The sequence below is a fragment of the Meleagris gallopavo genome, chromosome 2, assembly GCF_905368555.1.
Source record: "Meleagris gallopavo chromosome 2, MGAL_WU_HG_1.1, whole genome shotgun sequence".
NCBI classification, from domain to species: domain Eukaryota; kingdom Metazoa; phylum Chordata; class Aves; order Galliformes; family Phasianidae; genus Meleagris; species Meleagris gallopavo.
Window position 1 is genome coordinate 58,214,244 of NC_139405.1, and position 15,337 is coordinate 58,229,580.

General features: G+C 38.8%; 1 protein-coding gene across 5 annotated transcripts in view; it reads left to right on the top strand.

The window, feature by feature from the left end:
• The window catches only part of THEMIS (thymocyte selection associated), a 78,019-nt gene that overhangs the window by 15,832 nt on the left and 46,850 nt on the right, over nucleotides 1-15,337 (top strand). For 4 of the 5 annotated variants that reach the window (XM_085217337.1, XM_085217340.1, XM_085217339.1 and 1 more), the window contains exons 3-4: nucleotides 8,744-9,202; nucleotides 11,667-12,712. In XM_085217337.1, coding sequence (XP_085073463.1) covers nucleotides 8,744-9,202; nucleotides 11,667-12,712 — 1,505 coding nt within the window. Of the gene's footprint in view, nucleotides 1-5,095; nucleotides 5,350-8,743; nucleotides 9,203-11,666; nucleotides 12,713-15,337 lie in introns of those variants that run through there. The other variant, XM_085217341.1, reaches the window with a different exon arrangement.

Sequence of the window (15,337 nt, forward strand, 5' to 3'; positions counted from 1 at the left end):
TTGCCATATATGAGAACATAATTTAATTACTGTTGGTATATCATTATCATTCTGAGTAGCAATGATTTCAAATATTTTCTTATGTTTTCTTTTAATTTAATAATTTATTTTAATTCCTGTGGCCAAAGTGGCTGCTTTGGGCCTGGAAACTAGAACAGAGGAAACCAGACAGTTCTATAGAGATGTCCCAGAATACCCACATTTTTGAACTTGGACTTGATGCTTTGCATCTGATACTGGCTTGATATTTTAATTGAAAATATCATCCTCCAATCATGTAGCCTTGTTAGGGAGAGGTGGCCAAGTACTGCATCTCATTTCATCTGCTTTTTAGGGCCTGGCTGCGTTAAGTAGAGGAATGACAGAAATGCAGAGGAGGAAACACTGTAAGTTTATGCATGTGGGAAGTGGAGGAGACAAACCAGGTTGAGAAACTGACTGAAAAGTAGTGAACCTAGGAGCAGTAGACTGATTTCTTGACTCGGTAACATCACTGGTGTTTTTCTATGCATCACAGTGCATGTAAGAATGTATGCAGGCACGTATAAAAGGTTTAGGTTATACCAGCCCCCAGAATGGAGAGCAGTTCTTCAGAGGGAGACAAGGCACATTTCCTTAGCAAATAAAATGCAAAAGCACATGGAAAAGCAATGTTTCATCTGAATTACATAGGAAAATATCTTCTGCCATGCCTTCATTTTCCATCTCTAAAATACACATTTCTCTCTGAAGTAGTACTACATATAATGCTCTTTTCCCTAGTGAATTCTCAATATGCTTTCATGTTTTTCTTATTTAGTGAATCAGAACTGTTTGTATGACCACTTATTAAAAGGCTTTTTTGAAATGTCATTTTCAAGCACTGATAGGGCCCAAAAATAGTGATCAAAGACACTTTAATTATTTGTGGCTATCTAGAGATACTGAAGTACTGTGGTACTGTGAACTCTCAAAATACTTAGTATTTTTCTTGAATTCCAATCTTCTTTGCTATTATTAACATTTCTTCTATTATTTCTAAAATATACATACATGTAGTAAATTATAGTCTGTATCTTGATTGACAGATGGGGTTGAACATCTGAATCCTAAAACATACAGCACAACTAAGCATTAAAAGTAATCCTATGCTTATTAATGTTGAATCTCATGATTTTTAGAACAGAATGACTTGTGATTTCGAGTAATTGAACTCGATCGGTCTGGATTTGTTTGCACTCAAGTGATCAGTTTTACAACTTGGCATTTGGATATCATGGCCCTGCTGAGAACATCTTTAAATTTAGTCAAATACCTACAATTTATATTTTTATCTCCTGACTAGTTTTCTATAAAATGTACACAATTATGTATACACATTATGTTTTCAATGAAACAGTTGGACTTGATAATCTGGGCCTAAAAATCCAAATCTAGATCCAAACAAATGAAACTAGTCTAACAATGTTGTTGGCTTATCTCTACAATGAAGAACAGAACCAAATTGCTGATGATATTTTTCACACTGCTGTTGATTTTCCTCTGTAAAAATATCCACAAGTCTCTAGACTGTCACTGTATTCTCATTGCAGGGCTTTCTTGCTAGTATTGATGAAAACTTTTTTGATGTTTTCCATTTTTCCACCTCCATTATAAGTTGTCATTTGCATGTGATGAGACCATCTACTCTTTCACTGTATGCATGCTGACATAAGCAAGCCACTCGTCTGTTTAGATAACTCTGGGGATGATCTCTCTGAGAGAAGAACTGGGCTCACTGGCTCTAAATGAGCCCTCCTCTTTGTCTTTCTGAATGTGTTTGCAACCTACAGAATTCTTTTTTTTTTCTGCTCTGGCAAATCAGATTCTTGATAAAGGCCTAATCTGACCTTTGCATTAGTGAGACCACTGCAATTGCAAGTTCACTATCTGTGTTATTTCATTCTATACTCATTCTAATTTGTTCATCTTCATGCCTCAGAGGGCAGGCTGTTCTTTCTGTGTTCATACATTGGACCAAAAAGAAATCTGCTGCTACTCTAGACACTGTGATGGCTATATATACCAGCATTTTGAACTACAATTTTCACTGCTAACAAGTTAGCAGAGACAGGTAATTTACACAACATCTGAACAGTGTGCCAGAACAAATGATTTCATTTTGTTCTGTTAAGTTCCCTTTTCTGCAAAAATATTATTTGTCTGTCCCTGTTCTCAAGATGTCTCTGACAGCTGTCGCTGCTCATTCCTACAGGACCTGACAGATGTAGCTGATCACAACCGTCCCTTTGAGCTCTCAGCCTTTGCTAACCATGAGGCAGGAGACTTGCCTGTGGCCATACATGCATGCAAGAGCTGGGACTGGGCATAGTAAGGCTCACCTTAGTAGGAGTTTAAGAGCTGTCAGTCTGAAAGACTTCCATGTAGCAGAGTGAATGCCCTGCAAAACAGAAAATCAGTCCTTGGGCTTCCATGCTGAGGAGGTCACAGATACATGACTCTCCAGTGGTGATGCCAAGTTTGAGCTATGGTGATCTGATGAAAATGTTATTGCGACTATCAGTGACACAGATTGGGAAAATAATACAGAGGAAAATCCCATCAGCCTCAGGAGTGAAATAAGCAGCAGGAGATGAGGGATCATAGTAGAGAGTTAGATTTTGAGACACAACGGGAAAAAGATGCTGCAGCAGATGGAACAGAGGAGGAAGAAGTGTGGGTGGTGGAAGAATGGCACGAACTAAGTTGATTCCATTCTTCTACCATAGTTTGGGGAATGGAAACTATATGATGACACCAAGCAGTGGGGTGCGGTTGGCATACAAGAGGGACAGAATGCCAACCAGAGTGACCTAGACAGGCTTGAACAATGGGCCCAGGTGAACTCATGATGTTCAACAAATCCAAATGCAAGATCTTGCACCGGGGTTGAGACAATCCTCACTACTGATACAAGATAGGGAATGAAAGGATTGAGCGCAGCCCTGCTGAAAAAGACCTGGAGGTACTGGTAGATGGGAAGCTGGACATGAGCCAATAATGTACCCTCACAGCTCATCATGGGCTGCATCTGAAGAAGCATGGCCAGTAGATTGAGGGTGGTGATCCTGCCCTCTGTTCTGTGCTGGTGAGGCCTCACTTGAGGTACTGCATCCAGAATGGGGAGTCCTCAGTACAGGAGGGATGCAGATCTGTTGGAAGACATCCAGAGGATGGCTGCAAAAATGATCCAAGGGTTGAACACCTGTCCTATGAGGACAGGCTAAGGGAGCTGGGGCTGTTCAGCCTGGAGAAGAGAAGGCTGCTAGGTGACCCGATAACAGCCTTTCTGTATCTAAAGGGGAGCTACAGCAAAGAATGGGACAGACTCTTTAGCAGGGTCTGTGGTGATAGAACAAGGGGAAGTGGTTTCAAGCTTAAAGAGGATAGATTTAGGTTGGATACAAGGAAAACATCTTTTACAGTGAAGGTGCTGAGGCACTGAAACATGTTGCCTAGAAATGTGTAGATGTCCTGTCCTGTCACTTTCAAGGTGAGGCTGAATCGGACCCTGGGCACCCTGATCTACTTGTGCATGTCCCTATTCATTGTAGGGGAATTGGACTAGATGGCCTTTGAGTGTTCCTTCCAACCATAAGAATTCTATGATTCTAGTTTAGGACAGAAGATCCTTCTGTTATTTTTAACTTGAAGACTATTTGCTGCTATTGTAGGTGAGCCTGATTACATCAGTAATCTATTGGACAAAGAAGAAAAAGAGAATAGAATGGATGCTCCTTTTCTTCAGAACTCTTATTAAGGCTGGAAATGGGGCGTATGTAAAACTCTGTATTACCCGTTAAAGGGAGCTGAATATATTGTTACATACAAATGTGGAAAAACATCCTTCTATATAAACATGCTTTTCCACAGGATGAAACGAATCATCCCCGGGCCTTCTTTTCTCTCCCATACCAGTAAAAATTATTTTCTGACTCCAAAACCCTCTTCCTCTATCAATGTGTACACCATTACCTAAAACATTTCTTGTAAACTATAGTTTGTTTAGATTTAGGGCTTAATAGTTCTGAAATGATAACTAGGCAGGCATTTCTCTAGTTGATATGGATTCTTGAAGAGTAACAATGCCAATAAGTTCCACTAATTACTATGTATGAGGTCTGCTCCAAAAGTAATGCCTCCTATTGTATTATCTAGGCCCACAATGTCGGAGGAGGATATTGGTGGCATGGCAGTAGAGGTTGAACCTTCCCACCAAAATTCTGTTGCCTTTTTTTTTTTTTTTTTGCCATGTGATAGATGGCAGCAAAGGGGCAAATTTACGAAATGACATCTGACCTAGACATGCATGTGAAATAAACATGTGGAATTGAATTCCTCCATGTAGAAAAATGGTACACATTGACATTTACTGACACTTGCTGAATGTTGGTGTAGACCAACAGATCTATGTGTTTGATTATAGCCCAAATTATTTAAAAAATAGATCTATATGAGCAAGAATGTTAGCTCTCAGTAAACCTGCTGTTTTTTTTTTTTCCTAATTCACTCTTTTTCCCCCTAGCATTCCACCAAGCACTCTCTTGGACATGAAAGTCCAAGATGTTTTGATTCAGTCATTTTATGATTTATGAAAGAATATATATATTTTTTTACCTCAAAATGTCCAAACTTTAGTATCTCAAGTTTGCCATATGTCTCCTTACTCTGGAGAATTCCTTGCTATCTAGTATTAGGAGAACAGTTGTTTTTGTAATTTGACTCATAATGATTTTAATGAGATTCTGAATAGTTCCAGATAACATTTTTAAAAGCACATTTCCACATGAAAAACAAATAAACATGCCATGGCCAGGAGAGCATTTATGAGAAAGCACTGTGGCAGATTATGGCAGTTAATTAGGAATTGCAGTTGTTTTTCCCCCATCATACCAGAGTAACTTTTTATTTATCCACCTCCTTTCTATAGAGAGAAAAACATATGGAACTTTACATACTTATAAACATAAACAGGTGGCTACTAGGGGCCTATAATTCAGGTCTCATCAATACAGAATCTAAGAATGCAAGTCCACATGGCCCTTTAGTTGTCTATGCAAACATTCTGTTACTGAAATTAAGAAAATAAGCAGAATGGGATATGAATGTTTTTCTTCTTCCAGCCCTGACAAATTCAGTCTGCCTGGGCTCAAGGGGATAATCTGTTGTCTGGTTTGTGTGAGAGTTGGTAATTATGCTTCTACATGAAACCTGTTTTCCAACCCATGATGGTCACCAGTTTGTTGCTGAAAAAAATTCGCTTCTGAATAGCTCTGCAATCCCAGGGAAATTCCTAGAGCCCAGGTCTGGTGTCAACTTCACAGAGGAGAAGTAAGTTTCTTATGACTGTGCATTGCCATATATTATCAATTGGAAATGTTTTTTAACATAGTTTATGGAGCCTTCTAAATGTAATTCTAGAGGTTTTCTAGGGGCATTGCATGTGTACCTATATCACAAGTTTGTAAACATAGTTATTGCCTTTGGGATACATAACATGTTATTTGAATACATTTTTAATGAAGAATATTCCTATTTCTTTTCTCCAAGCCTTGCCAAGAGATGATGTCCTTCCTTTCTGTGCTTGCAGTGCATGACACAGGAGCAGTGTTTGGGGATGCTGTCTTGTCCACAGTTTCAGACTGTCATTGGTGCCTTGTCACTGTGATATTTTCTAAATGCTGATGAACCAGTTTGTCTTGATCTACACTGACAACTCCAGTAGTGATTATGTTTGCAGTGGCTAGCTTGCTTGCTAATAACTGCTAAAATCATCTGTCAGAAGCACTAAAAATACTAGTGAGAAAAATAGTGTGTGCATTTTTACCTGTGCAGTTACATTCATGGATATTGCAGCTTGGAAAAAAGTCATGAGACTTAACCACAGTGCTGCAGTGAGGACAGACACAGAGGATGTATGTGTGTTAAGGTACTGATTTCACACAAAAAGCTGACTGTCACATAGGCAAATGTGAAGGCACAGAATTGCAGACAGCATGTGCAAATTAGTGACTTATTTTTGCAGTAAATCAAACAGGCTGCTGCAGTTTCGGCTGCTGACAAGTGCTCAGAGCTGTTAGTTGCCCCAGCTACTAGTGATCTCATGGGGGTACCTAGAACTGAACACGCCCAATCTGGTGATAAAACCTGTGAAAACAGACAGAAACTTTGTGTCCTTAATGTACCTAAAAAGAAGTGCACTAAAGCTATGAAATGAATGTAGCAGTTTTTGTTACAGTGAGACAAGACACTCAGAGATTCTGTGGGAAAAACGTAGAAAGAAAAGAAGAAAAAAAAAAAAAAAAAAAAAAGATTGTCTAGGGAATGATTTATATATCCTTTCTAAAGACTGAAATCCTAAGGATCTCCTGCTTTGCTCCAGGCCCCTGAATTGTGTTGACTGTGTATTTGGGGTGAAGCTCAGTAATGGAAAAGGTGTGGGAGAAAAAGAACAATTTTTAACCAAAGCAAATCCCTTGAGAGGGGTCTAGAGATGGTGTGAATGAGTATCTTCCTAGCAGCTAGTAGGAACTGAGTCCTACAGCATCACACCTGGCTGAGGTTTGGGCACCTGCTGTGGCATCCGGCCTGTCTTCTCACTCTGATCACCACCAGAAAGGGAGTCATAGCCAGCATTGTCCCAGTTTCCCTTCTAAATGGTGAGATAGGCAAATAGAACAGTTAAAACTTTTTAGATAAAGCGTGAACCACTCATGAGATGTAGAACTGGTGAGAAAGTGTCTCTAGTTGTGCCAAGCAACATTCCTTGACTCTGCATCCTATTCCTCCTTCATAACAGCAAAGATGGGAGAATTCTTTTACTCAAAGGACATGATACCCCTTGTATGGTCTGGAGGAGGCAAAAGAAGTTAGTAACAAAACCATGGAATTTCTGCTTTTTTGGCTTTGTACAGATGATGGAAAAATGTGCTTCATTGCCCTGGGAGGTTGGGTTCACTGTTGGTGTAGCTGTGGCTAGAACATAAAAGATGTAATGCAATTCTATGAGGCAGCATTTACACTGCTGCATCTTGGGAAGAGGATAGCTTAATCACATATCTCGGCTAAACCCTACTGTTTAGTCCTTTAAATTGTCTACTTCATTTTTCTCTCTGAAAACTCTCACACAAATATAGAAATGTACACATTTTTCTTCTGATGTAAACTCCTAATGAGACAGCTCCAAGGGCCATGACTAACATGAAATAATAATGGCCCCAGGGGCTAGAGAGGCACAGATGCAGCTTCTGCCTTACAGTACAGTATTTCAGCACTTTAATTGCATTGCTATGGCCACAGCATCCAAACTGTGAAGCACTCCATCTGAAGGTCTGGTCTATCAGAGATGCTAAGATCAAGTTCTTTTTCTCATTCTTATCTTCAAACATGCTCATTCTTGGAATTCCCAGTCTGCATGTAGAAGGATGTGTTGTACTGATGTTTAGGGAGAAAATTCACTCTGTGTCCCACCGATCACATTAAAGTCACTCTTTCTCGTGTCATGTCTGCATTTGTTTCTTAAGGTCTGGTTTCCTGAGGAAAGAGACGAGAATTTAATAGAATATGGGTGGTTTTTTTTGGTGGGCTTTGTTTTTTTTTTTTCTGTAGCAAAAACTATTCTTTTTCTTTTTTTTTTTAAATCATAGACATAAAAATGCTGGATGTCAGAAGTGTTGTAGCTGTAGAGTAGAATGGGCTAATTCCATCTATCTATTTTTTGTATCACGTGGTTGATATTATCTTTATGCAGTTACATTTCTAGCAACTGAACAATCTGCTTGTTGTGGTTTAACCTGGTAGCAGCTCAGCCCCTCACAGCCTTTAGCTCACTCCTCTGCAGTGAGATGGGGTAGAGAAGCAGAAAAAAAGTGTAAAACTCATGAGTTGAGACAAAGAATGTTTAATATGACAGAAAAGGAAAGAAAATAATAATAATAATGATAATAAAAGAATATGTGAAACAAGTGAAGCACAATGCAATTGATCACCACCCACTTACTGACATCAAGCCAGTCCCTAAGAAGCAGCTACAGCACCCAATCAACTTCCCTGAGTTTTATAGTTTTTACACAAGATGCCATACGGCATGGAATATGCCCTTGGCCAGGCTAGGTCAGATGTTCTTTTTCTGTCCTCACTCAGCTCCTTCTGCTCCCCAACCCCCTCTTTGGCAGAACAGCACGAGAAGCTGAAAAACTGAAACATTCTTTGCTCTGTATAGCACTGCTCGGTGACAACTAAAACATTGGTGTGTTGTCATCATTATTCTCATTATAAATCAAAAACATGGCACCATGGCACAATCATTATCATGGCTGAAATCATGACATAGATATGATCAGAGATCTTATCAATCCTTATAAATATCTAATGGATGAGAGTCAAGTGAATGGGGCCAGGCTTTTCTCAGCTGTGTCCAACAACCGAACAAGGAGCACAAACTAGATTGCAGGAATTTCTATATGAATATGAGAAAAAAAAATCTTTGAGGGTGACAGAGAACTGGAACAGGCTGCCCACAGAAGCTGTGGAGTTTCCTACAGAGGTATTCAAAACAGCCTGGATACTTTTCTGTGTAACCTATTCTAAGGAGCATGGTTTAGCAGGCAGATGGATTAGATGATCTCTAGAGGTCCCTTCCAAACCGTGTGGTTTTTGATTCTGCAATTTGTCTCGTCTTGCTTTGTATACTTTCCTTCTTATAATGCATCTTTTCTGTTCTTAGGTCTTTATAAGATTGTGGCAGACAAAACACCATATGTCAGCGTTGAAGAAATTACAAGAAAAGTTGCTATTGGGCCAACAAGATTTGGCCATCCATGTTTCTATAGCCGTGAGGATATAAAACTGGCAAACCTCACTATCAAACAGGGTGAGCAGATCACCTTCAATTCTGTGGAAGAGATCAATGGAACAATGGCTGTGAGCTGTGTTATGGTCAGAAACAACCAGTCTCATTCCTTTATTTTGCCCCTATCACAAAAAGGAAAATTCTACGAGTGTGAAGATGACCAGATATACACCCTAAAAGAGATTGCAGAATGGAAAATCCCTAAGTGCAGAAGCCGGATTGTCAAACTTTCCAATGCTTTACATATGTGGAACTCCTCTAATCCACTTCCTGAGAATTTTGGTGGCTACTTGGTTCTCATGCCTGTCTACGAAGTGCAGGCAGTAATGAAATGTAAGTAGGAATTAAGGTAAAAAAAATTATTTATTCTGTATATGTGTATGTGTGTGATATGTATGATGTGGCACTCTTAAATTCATACAAGTTGCTCAAGGAAGACTTATGTTTGAGCAAGAATTCCTGGGGCATCTTTACCAGTGATGCTTATTCCAAATTGCAGAAAGATAAAAATAGTATTGCCATCTGTATTTCTCTGTCATATATTAATACAGATAGTTTCCTAGTATTACTTTCTGTTGTCATTTTACTTATCACTAAAATTAAATAATCTTTCAAAAGGAGATATACTACATAATAAAAAAGCAAAGCTTAAGAGTTCAGTTCAGTTCTGAGATCCTCTTTCTTTGTATCTCTTTGGCCACGGAGAAGTCACCAGATATCTGTAGGCATTCAAGGCCAGCCTGGATGGGGCCTTGAGAAGCCTGATTTAGTGGGTGGCAACTCGGCCTATGGCAAGGAAATAGAACTAGTTGGGCTTTATGATCCCTTTGAACCCTATCTGTTGTGTGATATACATTTTATAAGACACTTGACTACAGTTTGTGAACTACACTGTGTTTTTCAGATTGATGTTTTTGCAGAATGAAAACCAATATTATTTTACTTTATAATAGAAACAAATATCAATAGATATAATGATTCATGGATGATCTCTGAAGCCTCTGGGTTTGAGGAAATAGGAAAGAATTAGAAAGCCAGTATCTTTAAAAGCTGTAATTTGTGTTATGAGTTATTAAAAGAAAAGAAAAGGTTTTTTTTTTTTTTCCCTTGGTAATTAAATACCGTTCTAGTTGTTCTACCAAAAAGCTGAAACTAGTTGTTTCTGTTCTTTCCGATTTTTATAGCTGTGCATTACTTTGAACTGAAGATAGAAGTTGTGCAAGGGCATAAGTAAACAATGAAGCGAGCAGAGACTTTCAGCACAATATACCATAGCTGCTAAATGCTTTTCATGAGATATTCCACTCTTCTTGCTATGTGATTTAAAATGTGAGTTTGGAAAGTATATCTTCACCAGATAAAAGAAAAGAAAAAAAGTTTTCTACAGCTCTAACTATATTCAGAGATCTAATCCTAGTCCTGCATCTGGATTCACTTCAGTATATTCTTATGACCATATAGATGTTTAAGAAGTGGTAATATCAAAGCGATATTTCTAAAAAACTTTTAGAAGATTCAGCAGTATGTAGTATTCACTCATTTTCCAAACAGATATTTCCAGTGAGGGCTTTTTTTGTTGATTTTGTGTTCTTATTCATGTTTCATAGTGTTCTCTACATTTAAGAAGCATTAAATGAGCCCTAAATAACAATTTGATACAACTTGAAAATCAGGTTTTATGGTGCAATATTAACTAGTTTTTTGTGGACAATGAAAAATGAATTTTCACCAATTTTAGAAGAACTAAAATAGATGTAGAGAGATCCAAGATGAAGTATGAGAAATACTAACCACAGTTAAATAAAAAGGATCCCTGATAAGAGAGTTATCTGATTAGATTTTCACAGGCTGTGGTCAGGAATCCTCTGTACTTCTCAGTCTCAATAAATAACAACATTTTGTGTCTAGACCTCTCTTAGTTGTTCATAGAGAATGTTCATTTTCACTAACTGTTCCACGTTCCTTGACTTCCACATGTGGTGGTTAGGATTGTTTCACCTGAAGGTGTTAATGTGACAAAAGCAGAGTGGGAGTAGACAGACCCTGAATTACTTTCATAGAAGTTATTATGTAAAATACATGTCTGATGCCATCTTTAAGGCATGAAATATTGGTACTCCATATTAGAAGGAGGTATGTGTATAGTATACCTGTGTGAAGGTCTCTGCAGAGTGAATTTTAATAAAGAATCATTAAATAATATTTACTTGTTAAATTTTGCTACATTTGTTAGTGGCCTTTGGTATCATTGACCTGGAGCTAAATTCTTAACAAAACATAGTTGCACAGTCATCCTATATAGTTTGAAATTTTACATCCAAAATTTTGCAAGTTTGGTTAGAATTGTCGTTGCTTATCAGATTGCTAAAGGCAATAGCTCAGTTCTACCTGTGAATATAACCAGGTAACTTAGGAAAAGATTCTAAAGTTCCACAAGTGGACCTCTATAGTTGAAACTTCCTCTTTCACTAGTAATAATGAATAAACTTCATTATACAAAGATCTTGCCTTTTAAGGAAAGCTACATTAATTTTTAATAATTATCAGTGCTTTCCTTGTTATAAATATATAAGTATGTTTAATTTGTCCCAGAAATACCTTATTCTCATTTCTTTTGTGAGATCTTCTACATATCTGCTAACCATATATCTCAAATTAAAACAGACTTTGACTAGCCTACCAGTTGTACAATCGCACATCTCAGGAAAGGTACATTTCATATTTGACGAACAGGGCATGAATATTTTAGTTTTATATCAATTTGAAGACAACCAAATATTTTTCTTATTCTTTTCAGTTCGTAAGGACGTAGTTCATATCCTCTCTGATCTAGATGTCGAGGTCAAGGATATAACAGACTGTTACGACACCAGCTCTTTCCTTCAGCCACTGTCTTTGGAAGATGTATTTGAGAGAACAAGCAAGGAATTTCCCATGATTGCTGAGATAATGGATGGACTTTTAGGAAGCAAGAAACCTTATAACTTATTGCATACGGGGAAAGAGATTGTCATCTATAAGAAGTACCAGGCTACAAGAGTTATAGCCTCTGAGATCAGAAGTGATTCCTCCAAAAGACATTTTTTAATCCCTATGACCTATAAAGGAAAGTTCAAGAGAAGACCTCGGGAGTTTCCAACTGCCTATGACTTAGAGATAGCGAGAAGTGAAAGGGAACAGCTTCATGTTGTAGCAACCAAAGCTTTTGACTCTCCTCATACAGAGCTTTTTTCTGTTTCAGTTGGAGATCAGTTTCTAGTTCAGCAGTGTCAGACTAGTGAAGTTCTTTATGAGGGAAGAAAGAAAGTCATAGATGTTTTAGCTTGTGAACAAATACTAAGTAATGCATACAAGAAAGTGCTTCTCCCTATGTACATGGAAGGTGGCTTTGTGGAAGTGATTCATGACAAGAAGCAGTACCAGCTTTCTGAGATTTGCAAAGAATTTCGTTTGCCTTTTAATGTCAAAGTGTCCGTGAGGGATCTTTCCATGAAAGAGGATATCTTGGCTGCTGTGCCTGGTCTGCAGCTTGAAGAAGAAATCACAGACTCTTATTTGCTGATCAGTAGTGCCAGCAGTCCAATGGAGAGCTGGGAAATTCCTGTGTATCGCTTCAACATGTTGGTTCATTTACTCAGCAAAGATGTCCAGACAGTTGTACCTCCCATGACTAGGACAACAGTGGAAGAGATCAGTGAAGAGCAATACTATATGGTACGAAGATATGAAAACCAAACTGTACTTCCACCCCCTAGACCTCCCAAAAAGCCAGCAACACTTATGCAACAACCTGTTTTTGCAGTTTCTGAGCAAGATGTATCTGATGTACTACAGGCTCCAAAGGTAAAATACTGTGCTATGTCTGTGTCTTTGAATCTCTTACAAACATAGGTCGTTTATAGTCTCCACTTGACACCATCCTTGTGGTGTTGTACACAGATGGCTCTCCATTCCTTATAATAGGCAAATTAGCCATTATAGACAACAATGTTTAAAATCTCCACTGTGTGTTAATTGATCCATGAAAAACAACAGAACCATGCTGACTCACAGCAGAAAGCTTGGCCTTATAATTTTAGACAGACAATCCTTAATTGCAGCAAAGCAAAAGTGAATGGAGAGACATAAAGTGGTTATATTCATACATTTATTAAGGGGTAACATATGTTTTCATTATATATATCAAGAGAATTTTGCTCAGCTGGAAACAGCAGAATCAAATTCACAGAAAGTCAGGCTGTATGGATCTTTTTAACTGCATATTTTTGCACTTACCCAAGTGGCAAATAGATTGGAATAAAAAGGGCAATACTTTTAGAAAAGCCCTCAACATTGAGAAAGTTAACTACCCCTTCTAGGACAATTTTCTTAGTGATTAACCTAAGCCAATGTATTTGGTCATTAATTTTTCTGTTGAGTCTGGCTGAGATGGAAATTATTTTCTTCATAGCAGCCTGTGAGATGCTGTGTTTTGAACTCGTGACTAAAATGGTGTTGGTAACTCATTGGTGTTTAGACTGTTGCTGAGTAGTATATGCATAGAGAATAGGCCTTCTCTTTTTTTCTACTCTGTCCTCCAAGCAAGAAGGCCAAGAGGTGGCCTAGAGGCTGGGAGTGGACACAGTTGGGACGGATGACCTGAAGTGGCCAAAAGAATATTCTGTGTCATGCTCAGCCATAAAAAAAGATAGGAGTGATTGGGAGAGTGGCCATAGAACAGAAAATGGCAAGCCATCTTTCTTCTTGTGGAAAGTGCTGAGCAACATCACTTTTTTTTTTTTTCCTCTTTCCTTTTTAAATTGTCTTTTTGTCTTCCCAAGAATTTTCTCACTTTTTCTCTTCCTTATCCTAACATCAGAATGGGAGTGAATGAACAGGTAGATGGGTGTTCAGCTGCTTGCCAACCCATCACAGTTTTCTTAAATATTGAGAGAATTAAAGAAGGACAGGTTGATGGATTTCAACAAGGGACTGTCCAGTAGATACATAATGTCTATCAATTTCTCTCTTCCACATGCAAATGCAAATTCCCTACAGGGAAAGAAAACTATATTCTAGAAATCCTTTCAGAACTCTGATGAGGCCTCAGTATGAGACTGCAGAGCAATTGTGCTGCATTTTAAATGCAATAGAACTCATGGCATTGCTTTTGGGGTGGGCTCAGGGAAAGTTATTTTTTGTATGCCATTCTACTGTGCTAGGGAGGACAGATAGGATGAACCCTGGAATTAACAGTGAAGTCTTCAGCCTAGCACTGGCTTGGGATGCTGAACAGGGGAAGAATTCCGTAAATACAATGTTTCTGGTAGACCTGTATGGTAATGAGGATTCAGACTTCCTGCTGTGACTGGTGGCTTGGCTTGGTTGTTGAATCCATACCAGACTTGTGCAGTAAAAGTATTTTTTCTGAAGAGAGGAGCGAGCATTAAGGACAGGAGAGGGAAGAGTTGAGGTTCTTTTGCACATTCATGAGTGAGAGTGACCTTAGACTGCAGCTGCCCTGGCAAAGAGGCATGTGTAAGCAGACTGCACCAGAGAACATCATCTTTTTTGTCACATGCTAGTTATAAATAAATAATAAATTAGAGTTAGAATTATTTGAATTATGCAGATTCATAAATCTCCTTCCCTGCAAAGACGAAACAAGTAGAGTTCCCTTATTCATAAGATTAAACATCGTGAAAGTTAATGCAATAGGTTTAAAGTCTCACAGAATACATTATCTGTTCTATCCCAAGCACAGCAAGTCCTCTGAGAGGATGTGGATCGTAGCTGATAGGCTTTGCCTTGGCCTCTCTGCCAGAAACAGCAGTACAGAGACTTCATTTTCTTCTAAATCTAGCAGGGATGTCTGAGGTCTCAGAAAGTTAGAGATTGTGCCAAACTGATAAATAGCTCACTTAGCATATTTTGTGACTCTGCATAGGCTTATTTGCATAAATAACAGACAAATGTTTTAATGAGCTGAACTTAACCCTGACAAGGTGGCAGCCTAGAATAAGCTTTAGTGCTACATGATTTGCCACTCTTCTACAGGCATCTCCCTGCCCGGCTGCATGCTGGAGGATGGTGGTCAGTTCCTTACCGAATTGTTAGGAGCCTGGTACTCCAGGATTAAATGCTGCTGCAGCACGAGTCCAAAGAAGTCTAAGATATGGCTGTTCTATGTCAGTAGTGGAGGATGCTCTGCCAGAGTGGGTTACCTCTATCTATGGCTTGTGCTTTGAACACCTATTACCTATTCCAGCAAGACTGTGAGAGCAGGGAGGCTCCAGCTGCCTCTGCCTGCTGCTCCCTGACCTTGGTAAGGAGAATACTAGGGCCAGGAGCAGAACTGTATAGTGTGTTTCCCTGTGTTCTTTTGGCCATTTTAGTCACTGAATTGTATGAAATTGGCAACTAGTGTGGACTGGAAGGAACCTCACATGAGTGCAAGAACAGCCTCTGCATGCAAGGTGCAGTACTACA